At 40.6% G+C, this 15,929-nt stretch overlaps 1 protein-coding gene across 1 annotated transcript in view; it reads right to left on the bottom strand.

The window, feature by feature from the left end:
* Positions 1–3,883: 3,883 nt before the first annotated feature.
* Positions 3,884–15,929, bottom strand: part of ERCC6L2 (ERCC excision repair 6 like 2) — a 175,853-nt gene continuing 163,807 nt past the window's right edge. Inside the window, exon 19 of the mRNA XM_090274034.1 lies at positions 3,884–6,245. Within this exon, the coding sequence (XP_090130160.1) occupies positions 5,279–6,245 (967 nt within the window). The 3' untranslated portion in view covers positions 3,884–5,278. The remainder of the gene's footprint in view (positions 6,246–15,929) is intronic.

The following is a 15,929-nucleotide window of genomic DNA, read 5'->3' as shown; positions in this document are numbered from 1 at the left end:
CTTCCTGAGACCCACTTGTCTACTTCAACATTCCTCAGCACACTGTTATGCCCTAAACACTGTAGGAGCTGTTGTGCCTTTCAGGGCAATATGGCAGTTCTGGGCTGTTGTAGGAGGTACATGGCACCTCTGCAAGGACTCCACAGATTGGCTGGTGTTGCCTTTTTCTGCAGGTCACTGAATTGTTGCCAGAGATGACTTGCCTGGTGATCTGGCTTCTGGAGTGTCCCAGGTATTCCCAGGTTCCTCCCACCTTGCTCAGCCTGCTGAATTTTGCTGATGGCATTTCCCCACCCAAGGCGAGCAGGATAGTGAGGGATCTACTAAAACGTGAATTGGGGCCTGAGCATGATGCAGTGTTTGGGGAGAGGGATTGAGGAGGGAAAGCTATTTGGTTGCTGCACAGGGCATTAGAGCTCCATGAGATTTGTGACCGGCATGCATACAGAGAAGGGATGGACTCAGGAGGGTCAGGGACTAACCCAGAAAGAACCTGGAGCTTTGCCCTGCAGGCCTCTAGGGGGAGATAGGGCAGTGAGCACTGGCTGGGGAAAAAGACAGAGTCCACTATTGGAAGCACAGTGAGGGCACTGGCAGGGGAGCAGGGCAGGTGGAATCTGATCACGTGAGATAAGAAAGGAATCATGTTCATATAATTAAGACTGGTCTTATATTTGGGCATTTAGGGGGTAAATATAACCATCACAATTTGTTAACCTGCCACAAAGCAAATAAAGTCTGCATTGACAAAGTATCTTTGGAGGAACAATGCTATATGTGGATATTTTCATGGAAACTTAACAATTTTAGGGCCTAGAAAAGCAGAGTGGCTCCAGCATGAGCTCAGTGGCAGGTCACACGGAGGCTGAGAGGGGCTCACTTAGCAGAGAGAAGGGCAGGCCAGGTGGGTCCAGCCTAGTAACAAAGACTTAGACAAAATGTTAGCACATCAGAATTAGTGTGAACTTCAAAACTAAAAATGGGTGCCAGCGCCAAACCTTAGACCTCCTGAACTAAAATCTCCTGGGGATAGACCTGGGCACCATGTGTGAAAAGCCTCTGCAGGAGGTCGGACTTGTCACTTTGGGGCTGGACACCATACAGCCTCTGACTTCCAGAGGGACAGTCAATTTGAATCTTTCCCCCAGGAGCAGAGAGCAAATGCCCAAAGGACCATTTTCATACTTAAAATTCTGCACCCGTGGTTGCTCTTTATCAGAGAAAAAGTGAGCTGTTCTTCCTATTGCCACAAATACCACATGGAACAAGCAATGGGGGGGGGGGAGTGAAGGAGGTGGGGGTATGGGGTGAAGTGGGGACAGTGCAAGGGGTTGTCACTCAGAGCAAATGCAGTGTTACCAGTCCAAGATATGTTCCTGAGCTTGCAAGCCTTCCCTTTAAGGCCTCCCAGAAGCCCTGGGGAGAGAATGCTTTGCAAAAGCAGGTGGGGGATGTAAGCACATCAATGATTAAATGAGAATTAGGTGAGGAACCTATAAAGTGCTTTGCACTCTGGGCTCTGGGAAAGTGATGCACCTTACTGGATCTTATAGATTCACCAACCTTAGTGGTTTCCAAACTCACTGTTAACTGTATGCATGACGCAGTGACCATGGAGCTCTATTCCCTCCTTGGTATGTTAAAAAATGACCTTTGAGGCAGACAGCAATCTTGTTCTTTTGGATTTAATAGACTAGTAAATGTCAAATAAAACCTTTGGGAGTTGACATATGGTTATCACCTTTTACATCAAGTAAGGGCAGTGAAAAAGACTAAAAGCTATGATCTATTATCATTTCATTAAAACAGGGCTATTTTAATATATAGAAAGGATAACTTCAGGTTTTAAAGCTGAGCACATTGAACTTTAAAAACAATGCTACACTGCCCTTGGCTTTCTCATTTTCTGTGGACTGATAAAAAAGTTTATTAGTAACTCATCTCTGCAAAGTAAGACTCTTTTGCCTTGAACACCAAGGGCAACCATACCACTTGCAGGTGTTAATTTACTCAAAGAAGTGGTTTCAGGGCTTTAAGGGAACCCTGAAGAATTCAAGTGCGAAAGTCTCTTAATATCTTGCCTCAGTTGCCAACATTAATAACTGTGTATTGAGTGCAAGCAGCCAGAAACTGTATCATTGTGACAGAGGATAGTGAGAAGCTAGGAAAATTCATTGGCACATGGTATAGGGAAACCAAGACAGATAGCTGAACACGATGGCCAAGCAATTTATAGCTAGATACAAAGGGTCACTCACCTCTCTAGAAATAACATCTAGGCCTCAGCTGTATTTCAGCTCCAGGCCCAGAAAAGCAGCAAAACCAGGTGGGCAACACCAGGAACAGCTTCAATGGCTAATGACCTGCTCTGGCACTGACCAATCAGTGGAGAGAGGCTATGACCTTGAAAGAGTGCACCTGGAAAACTGATGAATATTCTGCTAAAGCCCTCCCCTGAGAACTCCTCTAAGATTCTAGCCTGCAACAGAGAGAGAAAACTCAAGACAAAGGACCCAGCTTGTGCGCTCTCCATCTGGGGTGCAGCCCAGGTCATTCCCTTTCCCCTATTCCGCTCCCCGTCCCCCCACGCCCCACTTCTTTCCCCACAGGCATGTATCTCCTCAGCTCTAAGGCAATGGGCAACTGGCAGCTTGTCCCAGGCCACTCCCCTGAACCTGTCCCAAGGCCCTCTCTTCTCTGACTTCCCAGTGGGCTGGGGCAGCCCAGTCTAGGCTCTCCTGTTGCTTCCTCTATGCTAAGCCTTTCCTTGTTTACTGTCACCTGGACTTGTGTTGTCACATCTTTCCTACACAAAGTCAAGAACCCACACACTACATACAGCTGGCCCTACACAGACCCACTCAGGGCCAGGCCCCTGTCCAGTAACAATTATATTAAAGAGAAGAAAACAGATTGTGGTGAATAGACTCACAAAACTTGAATTTGGAAGACTTTTTTTAGTAATGATCTCATCCCTGTGGTTTCTAAACCAGTGCTCCGTGGAGCCACAGCGATGCTACTTGAACCAAAAGGCCTCCGTTTTAATTGCTTTACATAGTTGAACTTCCAATTAAGATAGAGTTCAAATGCTTAACAAAATGTTTAAACACCACTGATTCAGTCCATCTCAAATATAAAGGGAAAATGATGCCTGCTTACTTGGCAGAACCTGGTGGCATACCCGTGGGGTGCATAGGAAAGATTCTTATTGTTTTCCCTTCACAGTGTCTGTTCTCAGATTCACCTATGGTTGAACCAAATCTTTCACTGTTCCAGTGTCCCTCTTGGAACTTTCTGACCAGCTTCTTTTCATACTGGACCCTGTGCTCTGCTTGGCACACTGTTTCTGCATGATAATAATGACAAACATTTCACTGGCAATTGTTGGAAAGTAATTTAAACTCCAGGTCTATATATTTACTCCCATATGATTATTACCAATGAAAATCTTTTAAATATTAGTTTATTAATATTTGAAGAGTATAGAGCTAATATTTGTGTGAAAAATGTTATGATTCTAAGGTCATGTCTATGTAAAAATTTAAATGGTATTTTATTTTATGAAACATACACTTATTAAAATGCCTGAACTCTACTGTCTGGTATATAAACTGAGATGAAGAAGGACAGCTCCTATACAACTGATTGTATGGGGCTAACAATATTTATGGGTCAAGTGAATATGGACACAATTCAGCTTCAAATAGAAAAAAACCCACCACCCCGGAAAAACCCAAAACTTTATATAACCCAAAACAATGACTTTCAAGCTGTGGTTTCTAATCATTGTGGGTCAGGAAATCAATTTAGTGAGCCAAGAGCAACAAACAAGCAAACAAAAACATGCACAGAGCCACAAGAAGAGAAAATATCAAAGTATGGCTTAAGGGAAATATTATTTCATAAATATTTTATTTCAGTCATATATATGCATTAACACATCCATACTGGTATGACATAAAATATATTTCACAGCCCTCAACATTGCCCTGGAGAAAAACATATTTGGCCATTCAGTCCACTGAGAAGAGATTTCTTTCTGTCTTTTTTTCATTTGTGAGCAATGGCTCTTCATCCTGGGTCCTCTGAGGGACTCTCCCCTCAACACAGTAACAAAGATCTCTGAGCACCACTATTTCCTGGACACTTTCCCCTATCAGCCTGTGAGCTCAACTGAGGGGAAGCTTCTACAGTGCATCTGAATGTGGGTCAGAAGAAGCTGCAGTCCCTGTTACTGGGTGCCAGGCATGAGGCCAGGGGTTTCATGGACACAACTCTTCACAGACAGGATTCCCTTTCTTTTACTCGTAGTAGGGCCGCACCTGTACATCTCATGCTCCTAGCACAGTACACTCAGGGGCTGACTGAATGTTTCCAAATAAAGGAATTCAGTAATGAGCACACTCCACTGGGTAAAAACAATATAAATTAAATCCAAAAAAATATCAGTTTCAAATAAATATTTACTAATTTCTTTATACTTAAGAAATACAAAAGTACTATACAAAGCTTTGTATTGATGAAATCATAATAGTTATATAAAAAGTTGACACTGGCATTCTGTGGCTAAGGTAATAATAACTACATTACTTCAGCATTATATCTCATATAGTAAAATTCTACAACAGTAACCCTCTGATTTTGAGCAGCTATAAATGTACTATTTTAACATAATACCATATATTCAGTCCTAGTAATTACTGTCATCTAAAGTAATTTAAAAACAGTAGTACATAATACTGAAGGTAAAGGAAAACAGTTAACTTAAATAATTTTCCAAATGTTAGTAAGAAAGAAATGCATCAATGTACACCTGATTTTGGGGGGGGGGGTATAGACATAATTTGACCTATGACTTAATGGAATCTGGGAGAGTGAACCAAAGCTTTTTAAATTAGATGCTTATGCTGATCAAGTTCAAACCTTTCATCTTTTCTATTAGGAAACAGCTGAACACCAGGGTAAATGACTTACCTAAGGTCATATAATGACTCAGTAAGAGATATGCCCCAAGCCTCCGGATAAATACAGGATCTTTTTTATTCCATAACAGGTTTATACTATAATAAACTCACATTTTTAAAAGGTCAAAGAAGATATTAAGGAAAGCAAATACATGATAACATTTTAGACTTAAAAGACAACCCTAGAGCAAGAGTTTAATAAAAATATATGTTGACAAGTGTGTCCAAGTTAATACAATTAGGATGAAATACAGTGTTGTAATCACTGATGACAGAAGTTCATTGGTGTAGTGATTCATCTGTATGTTTATATGTTATTCTTGCATATTGGTTGTGTTTTCATCTGTATCGGTTGAGTTAAATTTTTTCCACAAAAAGTTCTCATTCGATTTCCAAAGAGAAGTTTCTGGCTCCTCTTTCCTTCTGGAGGATGCAGCAAGGGGCACTTTTTCACACAGAGTCTCTATCACTGCCAAGTCGGTGAGTTTACTAAGACTGTCGTCATTCTGCTCATTCAAGATGTCCCAGAAATCTTTTGGTCTCTGTTTTGCTTTTTCTATGGGCCCTGAAAGAATTTTCTTTGGGAGCTGTGTGGGACTGTTCCCGTGACTTTTAAAGAGGTCATCAAGAATAGAGGTGTCACCGAGTAAGCCTACCACAGAAGTGTTTTCTAACACTGGATTTTTTATCTTTTTGTTTTCCACTTTGAAAAGGGGTTCATTTCTTGAAATGCCTGTTCTTGTGAGGTCTTGCTGGTCTTTCATGGTATTTTCTAACTTTTTCTCATGGGCTTCAGACTTACTGTTCAGGGAACTGGCTGCTATAGTATCTTTGGATACTTGGCTGTTTTTTTCATTGTAAGTCTCTTGGGTAGAGCTTATAGATAATTTCTGAGTTTCTGCATCATTAGAAAGAACTTCTTCTCTATAGAAACCATGACTTTGAGGCTTAATTGATTTTTCTCTGTATATTTTTGGGCTGCACATTTGAGAAACTTTTTTGGTAGAATCTTTAAATGACAAAGTTTCAGAATCTGGCAGCCTTTCTTTTATAAAAGATTCTCTCTTTCTAGACTTATTCCTGACTCTCTTTCCTTCTTCATAGTCAGGTTTAATGAATTCTGCAGCAGTTCCCACAAAAAAATCTTTTACCTCTGAATATTGAGAAACATAAAATTCTCTTAGCATTTGCTGTCGTTTTTCTGATGTTGCATTAGTTACATGTTGAGCAAATTCTACAGAAGACAAATTAAAATAAGAAGCCATTTCTTCAAATTGTTTTCTGAAGATTTAACGAAGAAAACCAGTGGTTATTATTATTTTTTATTACATTTTATTTTATTTATATAGAAACAAAGCAATCTTATTTCTTTGGCCTATATTAATTCCATAAGAAAAGTGCATTTTACACTAGCAGAATGTGACGTCTTTCCTTACACGACTGAAAAAATATTTTAGCTCATGAAATCATGAGCTTTTAAAATTATTCTGATTTATACTATTAGGTATTCCCTGGGAATTATGGGATCCCAGTACACTACTCTTCCAAGCAGCCAATTTATAACTGACATGAGAATTGTAATTCATATAATCTGTATTTGAAAATCTATATTGCACCCAAGTTCCATAAAATAAAATTGTCAAAGGAGAGTCTTATCAAATAGAAAATAGAAAATTCTGAAAAATAAGAGAAGAATTTTTAAATTTCTTGGCCCCTTTTCCCCTCTTCCACACAAATACAACATAGAAATTTCACACAACTTTTTGATGAGCCTAAACAAAAGTTCTAAGATGATAAACTTAGATTCTTTCTTCCCCAATTTGGTCTGTATATAGACAGCTAAACTAAGGAGTGAGATGCTATTTTTTCCCCTACAGAACTAGAAAGGATAATCCTAAAATTTATATACAATCACAAAAGACCCTGAGTAGCCACAGCAGTCCTGAGAAAGAAGAACAACGTTCGAGGTATTGCATTACGTGATATCAAACTCTATTACAAGGTCACAGTAATCAAAGCAGCATGGTACTAGAATAAAAACAGACAAATAAAGAAACAGAACAGAGACCCCAGAAATAAACCCACAGCTATGTGATCAATTAATATGTGACAAAGAAGGCAAGGGTATACAATGGGGTAAAGACAGTCTCTTCAGGACTTCTGGCCAAGATGGAGGCCTAGACTGACATGCTCTGTCTCCCTCCACAACTAAGAAGAAATACATCTACTGCAAAACCAGAAATAACCAGAAGTTCCAGAAAATGGAGCTACATGGAAGTCCAACATATGAAGTTATAAAGAAGTGGTGCTCATCTGGATGGGTAAGAGGGGCAAAGCCGGGTCAGAGAGGTTAAGCTGTGCTGGCAGTGATGGCGGTGGGACGGTGGTAAGCACAGATACCTGTATTTAATAAGAGGCAAGAAACACCTGGGGAGCACCCCCAGCTGCAGACCAGACCCGTCAGCTCGCGATTCCAATGCCGGGGAAGGCAGACCCCCATTGCCTTGGACTGTGAAGGCTGGAAGGAGTGGGGATGGAAGAAGAGCTCCTGGTCTCTCAGCAGAGAGTAAACGCCAAGAATCCATCTTGGACCTCTGCCCCCACACAAAATGCCATAGAGCGGTGAGAAGGGTCACCTGGTAGTGACGAGTGCATGGGGCTCCGCCCCCTATAGTGTAGGAAGTACCCCATCCCCACCCAGGACACAAAGGTAAACACAAAATTGTCAGGATGGCACAGATCATGATAGAGATCCCGGTGACACAGCTGACAAGACAGCAAATATCTGATCTAACAGCACAGCAGATAGGAAATCTTTCTGAGGCACAGTTCAGAGCTTTGGTTATATGAATGCTTACAGACTTAATAGAAGATCTTAAACAAGATGGGGAAGGAATGAAGGCTAGTCCTGCTGAAATGAATGAAAACACATATGAAACAAGTGGTGAGGGAAAGAAAACCAGGGATCAAATCAACAAGTCGGAACATAAGGAAGGAACAAATGGTCAACCAGTGAAGAAAGAGGAAACAAAAAGTGAGGAAAATGAGGAGAGGCTTCGAAACCTATGGGACAGCTATAAGTGGGCCAACGTCCAAATCATAGGGTTGCCAGAAGGTGAAGAAGAAGAACTAAAAATTGAAAAATTGTGTGAAAAAAATAATGAAACAGAAGTTCCCTAACTTGGGAAAGGAAATAGGCGTACAGGTCCAGGAAGCACAGAGAGTTCCAAAACAACTGGACCCAGGGAGAACCACACCAAGACACATTATAATCAAAATGTCAAAAATTAAGGCTAAAGAGAGAACCTTAAAAGCAGCAAGAGGGAAGAAAAAAATCATGTACAAAGGGGTCCCAATTAGACTATCAGCTGATTTCCCAAAGGAGACTCTGCAGACAAGAAGGGACTGGCAAGAAATATTCAAAGTAATGAAAATCAAAAATATACAACCACAAATACTCTATCCAGCGAAGCTGTCATTCAGAATAGAAGGGCAGAGAAAGTGCTTCCAGGACAAAATAAAACTGAAGGAGTTCATCAGATCCAAACCACTGTTATATGAAATGTTAAAGGGACTTGTTTAGGAGAAAGAGGATCAAAACTCTGAACATTAAAATGAAAACTACCACAACAACCAACAACAGAAGCTAGGGAATTGAAACAAAGGCAAACTAAGTAGGCAACAAGAATGGGAAAAGAATCATAGGTATGGGGAACATATTGGGGGAAGGTCAGCTGGCAAGGGGGAAAGGGAGGGAGATGGTACAGGAATTAAGAAGCATAGTAGGAAGGAGTGGAGTAGATAGGAAGATGTTGAGAAGAACCATACGCACAACCAATGGGCATGGACTAAGAGGGTGGGGGACCACTGGAGGGAGAGGGGTCACTGGGTGGAGGGGAACAAAAGGAAAAGAAATTGGCACAACTGTAACAACATAATCAATAAAGCAAATAAAAAAAAAAGACAGTCTCTTCAATAAAGTGTGTTGGGAAAACTGGACAGATAGATGCAAAAAAAAAAAAAAAAAGATAAAGAAAGAAACTAGATCACTTTTTTACACCATACACAAAAATAAACTCAAAATGGATTAAAGACTTAAATATGAGACCTGAAGCCATAAAGCTCCTAGAAGAAAACATAGGCAGTAAACTTTAGGACAGTGCTCTTAGTAATATTTTTTGAATGTAGCTCCTCGGGCAAGGGAAGCAAAAGAAAAAAAAAAACACACGCAGGAATGGAACCAAAAAATTTTTGCACAGCAAAGGAAACCATGAGTAAAACAACAACAACCAAAAAACCCAACCTGCTGAATGGAAGAAGGGGTTAATATCCAAAGTTTATAAAGAACTCATACAACTTATCACCCAAAAAGCAAGCAATCCATTAAGAAAATGGGCAGAGGGCTTGAATAGACATTTTTCCAAGAGGACACACAGATGGTCAATAGACATATGTAAAAATGATCAATGTCACTAATTATCAAAGAATTGCAAATTAAAACCACCATAAGCTATCACCTCACACCTGTCAGAATGGTTGTCTTCGATAAATAGATGAACAAGTGCTAGTGAGGATGTAGAGAAAAGGGAACCTTCGTGAAGTGTTGGTGAGACTGCAAATCAGTGCTGTCACTATGGAAAACAGTATGGTACAGAAGTTCCTCAAAAAATTAAAAACAGAATTACCTTATGACCCAGCAATTCCACTTCTGGGAATTTATCTGAAGAAATCCCAAACACTAATTTAAAAAAATATATGCACCGCCACATTGTTTACAATAGCCATGATATGGAAGCAACCTAGGCATCCATCAATAGATAACTGAATAAAGAAGATGTGGTACATACTTGTATATACAATGGAATAGTACTCAGCAATAAAAAATAATGCAATCATTAACAAATAAACAAAAAGCAAGTGCTGGCGAGGATGTGGAGAAAAGGGAACCCTAGTGCATTACTGGTGGGAATGCAGACTGGTGCAGCCACTGTGGAAAACAGTATGGAATTTCCTCAAAAAACTAAAAATGGAACTGCCTTTGGATCAGCGATTCCACTGCTAGGATTATACCTGAAGAATCTTGAAACACCAATTCAAAAGAACTTATGCACCTCTGTGTTCATAGCAGCACTGTTTATAATAGCCAAGTGCTGGAAACAACCTAAGTGTCCATCTGTAGATTAGTTGATCAAAAAACTAGTACATTTACACAATGGAGTACTATGTAGCAGAAAGAAAGTAGGAATTCCTACCTTTTGTGACAGCATGGATGAAACTGCAGAGTATGCTAAATGAAATAAGCCAGGTGGCAAAAGACAAATACCATATGATCTCACCTAATACAGGAAACTAATGAACAAAACAAACAAGCATATTAGAATCAGAGGCATGTAAACAAGGAACAGACTGACAGTGCCCAGAGGGGAGAGGGTGGGGGTGAAGGAGGAAAAGAAGAGAAAGGATCTAGTCAAGGAACTAGTATAAATGACCCATGGACATGGATAACAGGGAGGGGATTCACTGTGGGAGAAGGAGCGGGTGGGGTGGGAGGGGTAGAGGAGAGCAACGGGGGAAAAATGAAGGACAACTGTAATAGAACAACAACGACAACAACAAAAGTATGCAATCTTGCCATCTGCAACAACATGAATGGACCTCAAGGATATTATGCTAAGTGAAATAAATCAGAGAGAAAGACAAATACCAGATGATTGCACTTACATGGAATCTAAAAAACAAAAACAAAGATGCTTAATTTACAGGCAAAAAGAATGTCAAGTGCCTTGCAACTGGATGTCTTCCCAATAAGACAGTCTTACAGATTTAGAGACTTGTTTGTGGGTTATGTTACATAAATTAACATGTGTTTTCTGTTTTCAAAGGACATAAGTCTATGACCGCATTACCTGAGTGATTGTCTGTACTCATAAGCCTCACTTAATCCTCTCTGCAGCGCTGCCTCCTGAGACTCAATGGTTTGGCTGAACGAAATGACTGGGTTGGTGAAGAATGGGGTGGTCTGTGGGCTTCACTTTAAAACTGGTTTCTCTTTTCTATCCTATTGGCTTGGACAGAAAGGACCCAGAGGTCTGAGAGGGGGGAAACATAAACTATTTCCCTCAGCCCAAACTAAGTATAATGGGCAAAAGGGTTTTGGACAGGTGAGATGTGCCTAGCACACCTTCCTCCAAAGAAGCCCCCCCCCTTTTTTTCCCCTAATGTGGGACATTGAAAAATTAATCCCTGCCTTTTGTCATCTAGTAGTTATGGATTGAATGATGTCTTTTAACCCTTTTTGCCAAATCTGTTGCCCCCAGAACACAACAAGGATGCCAGCCTGTTAAACCAAGCATGCCGTTGTCCAGAGACAGCCAACTGACCTGGAGTCTGCATGATCCTTCCCCATGTGGGAAGGCCACCCTCCCCTCCACACCCCCACTCTTATTAGGGATTTCTGGACCCAAGGGTAGGTAGGACGACGACCATGTCCAGCTTGAAGCAGCTAGAGGAGGTTGAGACCTTCACCCATTGTCCTTTATAAGATTAGAAAGGGTCTTAATATCTGAGAGGGAGGGATTGTTATTTTTTATTGTTAAAAAAATTAATCACATATTTACTAAAAAAAGAAAATAGAAGAAGAAGAAGAATATATGAAAGGGTGAAGCGGGAAAGCTTGTATGTACGAACCATGGGTATGGACTTGGGGGGGGATTGCTGGGGGAGGGAGATGCTGGGTGGAGGGGAGTAAAGGGGAGAAAACTGGAACTACTGTAACAATATAATCAATAAAATACATTAAAAAAAACAAAAAAACAAAAACAAAAACAGACTTATAGGTCAAAGAAGAAACTGATGTTACCAGATGGGAAGGGGATTAGGGTACTGGGTGAAAAGGGTGAAGAGGTTAAAAAGTATAAACCGGAAGTTACAAAATAGTCACAGGGATGTTAAGTACAGCATAGGGAATATTGTTAGGATAATGTAATAACTATGTATGGCACCAGGTGGGTGCTAGACTTATCGAGGTATCGTGTCATAAGTTATATAAATATCTAACCACATGCTTACACTTGAAACTAACATAATATTGAATGTCGACTATAATTAAAAAATAAAACACACAAATAAAAATACATATGTTATTTCTAATATTTGGGGAAAAAATACATGAGATGCTATTTCAAGAAGCAATTTTCATTCTTAGTATTAAAAGGTACTAATTAAAGCTGTTATATGCATGTGTGGGAAATGGGCCTTCTGGTACCCTGGTAAGATGGAGGCAGAAAAGTTGTTTAGGGGCCCTGGGCACTAGACTCTGTACCTTTCCCCAGGTGAGGGTGCTGTGGACTGAATGAACTGTGTCCCCTGAAAAGTTATATTAAAGCCCTAATCAATCTCCAGTGTGACTATATTTGGAGAAAGAGCCTTTAGGAGGTAATTAAGGTTAAATAAATCCATCAGAGAGCTCTCTCTCTGTCATGAGCAGACACAGTGAGGAGGTGCCTGTCTGGAAGCCATGAAGAGAGTCCTCACCAGGAACCAAATCAACTGGCACCTTGATTATGGGCTTCCCAGGCTCCAGAACTGTGAGAAATTTCTGCCACTTAAACTCTAGTCTGTGGGATTTTGTTATGGCACCCGGAGCAGACTAAATAAGACAGAGGGTATTGCCTTGTGATGCTGAGTTTGGCCGTGAGTCAGGAAAGCCCAACATTTGTAAACATTCTTTTAAACAAAGCCATAGATGGTATTGCAGCACATGATTAAAAGTCCCAAAATTTTAGAATTACATTTACATTTTATGTTTCCTTAAAACATTCTTTTATTCAGTCAACAAATATTTATAGAACCCTCTCAGGTTCTAGGCACTGGTAGAAACATAAACAACAGAATAAGAACTAGTTCCCTATCTTCAAGGACTTTATAGTTTAGTTGGGGAAGACAGGTGCATGAAAATCAAACCAGAACAGAGTGGTAAATCCCATGATGGAGTTAGTGTAGGGCATCCACACAAGGGGTACCCGTGACTGGCGGTGGGCAAGGCGGTAGGGAGGGCTTCTCTGCTGTCACCTCAGGCCAGTCAGGCAAAGATGAGGGATGAAGCCTTACAGAGAGAGAGGGTACATGCATGGGCCCAGTTCTGAGAGGACCTGGTGCACAGAGAGGAGGGAGAAACTGCCAGGGTAAGGCTGAAAACCGTGAAGGGTCCGTATGCCAATTTCATTTTTTATTTTATCCTGCACATAACAGAGAATCCTGAGGGTAAATTTTTTTTACATGTATGTGAGTAGGAACTTTAAAAGTCACTATTATTTTTTGCCATCCAGATCAGGTTCTGTAAAGGTTATGTTTCCTTTGATTTTCGTGGCAATCCATACTGCGCACTCCTGACTTTCCTTTGTGGCTTCAGGTGAGCACTGTGGCTTCCAGTCCTTATCACATTGGTCCTGTTAACTATTCAAATCAGGTGCTGCCTCAGCCTGATCAAGAATAATTAATATCACAAATACAAGCTTCCAAATCTCTGTACTGGAAATTGCCAATGTTCTTATTGGAAAGCAACAGCATGTTCTTAAATGGTTCCAGTTTTCACGTCACATGAAGCAACAGAGGTAGTACTATTTTGTTTATTAATCATCTCCAAATCCATTTTCATGGTCTTTCTAATAAATATTTACGCTGTGAAGACTAAGTTATTGGCAAGGTTACAGGCTGATGTCTTTTATTTACCTAAGACTTGGTGCTGTCTCAGCAGCTGCCAAAGGACTTATGCCTTTGCTATACTGACCTCTCCCCTGACCCTGCGACTCTCTCACCTCTGGGAGGAGAGCTGCTTCTGCCCTCATTTTATCTGAGTGGCATGCAAGTCAATTATGGTTGCCTGTTACAGAATGAGTTAAAATTGTAATTCATTTTATTTTGCCTTCTAATTTGCTTTCAAAATTCTTAGTCTTAAAATAATTTTCTCTAAAAATTTAAGGAACTGTGAGGTACAACCAGGGGGTATAAGCTAGTCATTTTGTGAGGAAAATTTAATAAACTTAGAGTAGACACTCATAAGCCACTTAGAAAAAGAAAGAAAACAAAAAATAGGTATTTTCAGCAAGTGTATCCAGAGTTATATATCATGGATAAAATTCAAATTTCACTCCTCTTTTTCTTGAGGAATTAGGGGAACAGGGGTGGAACACAGCTAAAACCATCATCTTCTCTCTGCCTAAGCTTTCTGAAGGGAAGGTAGGGCTGAACACTTCATTCAGATGATCCATTGGGCTGTAGCATGGAACAGTCTTGATTTTCACAAAAGTAGGATGGTTAGTAAGAAAGAGGTGTCAACAGTTTGGACACTGTTCCCTAGTTCAAATGTTGGCATTCTAATATTAGACACCCTTTGTCTTTTTACTTAGCATGAGGCATTTATTCCCTAGGCTGGATATAGAAAAAAGGAAGAGGGTCAAAAACTATTAATTGCTAATACTTTAATTTTTTATATACAGCGTTAAAGGGGATGAAGACAATGTGCTCCTCAAAGGCGGTACAACATAGATGGCTCCAAGCAAAATCACTGCCCAAAGGGAAAAGGCACACCCTGCAAAAATCATTGTTGTGAATCTGTTGAGGAGATGCACTGCTGCAACGGTGTAGGGTGTTCACCTTCCTAGGTAAAGGTGGACAGCTGACTACCAACCTGCCATACCAGCAGCTAAGGAGCTGAGGGACCAGTCTTCCTGGGATAGCTAAGGACTGGAAGTTGCCAAATCCCTGTGGGAAGCATTTGGAACCTACAGAGCACCAGCATTTTCTCACTCTCCCCAGACACCATGAAGACCAATTCAACCATGCCTTCCATCCCTGTTTACTACAGTCACTATTTCTTTACTGCCATAACCACCGGCCTCTCATCTCCTTGACTCTTTACATCCTTGATCTAATCCAAACCTCCATCCTTCCAGACCATTCCTTGGCACCCATGCGACCAGGCTATGATCTACCAATTCCCCTGTGTCTCCTATACCGAATGGTCCCTCGGTTGCCTCATGATACTGCCTTCCTCCCATGTTGTATTTGCAAATTAAGGCTCATATCTCAAACCTTTCAACCTCAGGGTTCATGCTTCACATTAAAGCTTCCAGAGCATTATTTTCTTAAAAACTCCTTTCCCTTTATAAGGTTTATGCTATCCAGCTAAACCATCCTCTCCTGAATTTTGTTAAATAACCCCTTAGATGCTTCCTGCTAGTAACTGACACCAAATTAATATTGCTTCTATCCATCTCCCACTATCATTCTTTTTAAAAAGTTGAATTTATTTATTTATTTATGAGAGGGTAAGCGAGGGAGAGAGGGAGAGAAACATCGATTGGTTGCCTATTTCATCACCCCAGCCAGGGACAGGGCTTGCAATCCAGGCGTGTGCCCTGACCTGGAATCGAACCAGCTACCTTTCGCTTTGTGGGATAACACAACAAATTGAACCATGCCAGTCAGGGGTCCTGTCATCATTCTTGATAATTATCATCAATATCCATGTGGATGTCCCACCCAACTCCTGGCCCACCAATTTCTTTAACTTACCTCCAAAGACTCAATTCCATGTCAGGCCCCTGTTCCCAAGGTCATATACTGTCAGCCATTACCATTAACTACACTACTTCTAAATTCTTGAATTCAGTCATCTCATACTCCAGCTTAATTGCGCAATTATCCAGATGACCACAATGCTGAAATCAAGTCCTCCAATTCATTGACTTTTCTGCTTTCTCATTATCCCCTTGTCCAGCTTAGGTTCAATTTTATAATCAGTCCTTTGCAAACACCGTTTGGCTTCCTTGCTTCTCCTCCCAGCCAACTTTCTGTCTTGTGTTTGCAACTAAGCAATTGAAGCTTGCTGAATGAAGTCTGCATGACTGTGCAGATAATTTTATTGGAATTGCTCTCAAACAAGGACTTAACATTACCTAGAAA

The sequence above is a fragment of the Furipterus horrens genome, unplaced genomic scaffold, assembly GCF_987537825.1.
Source record: "Furipterus horrens unplaced genomic scaffold, mFurHor1.1.pri manual_scaffold_4, whole genome shotgun sequence".
In the NCBI taxonomy this organism is placed as follows: domain Eukaryota; kingdom Metazoa; phylum Chordata; class Mammalia; order Chiroptera; family Furipteridae; genus Furipterus; species Furipterus horrens.
Note: the sequence above shows the minus strand (reverse complement) of the source record. Positions and strands in the feature narration are given on the sequence as shown.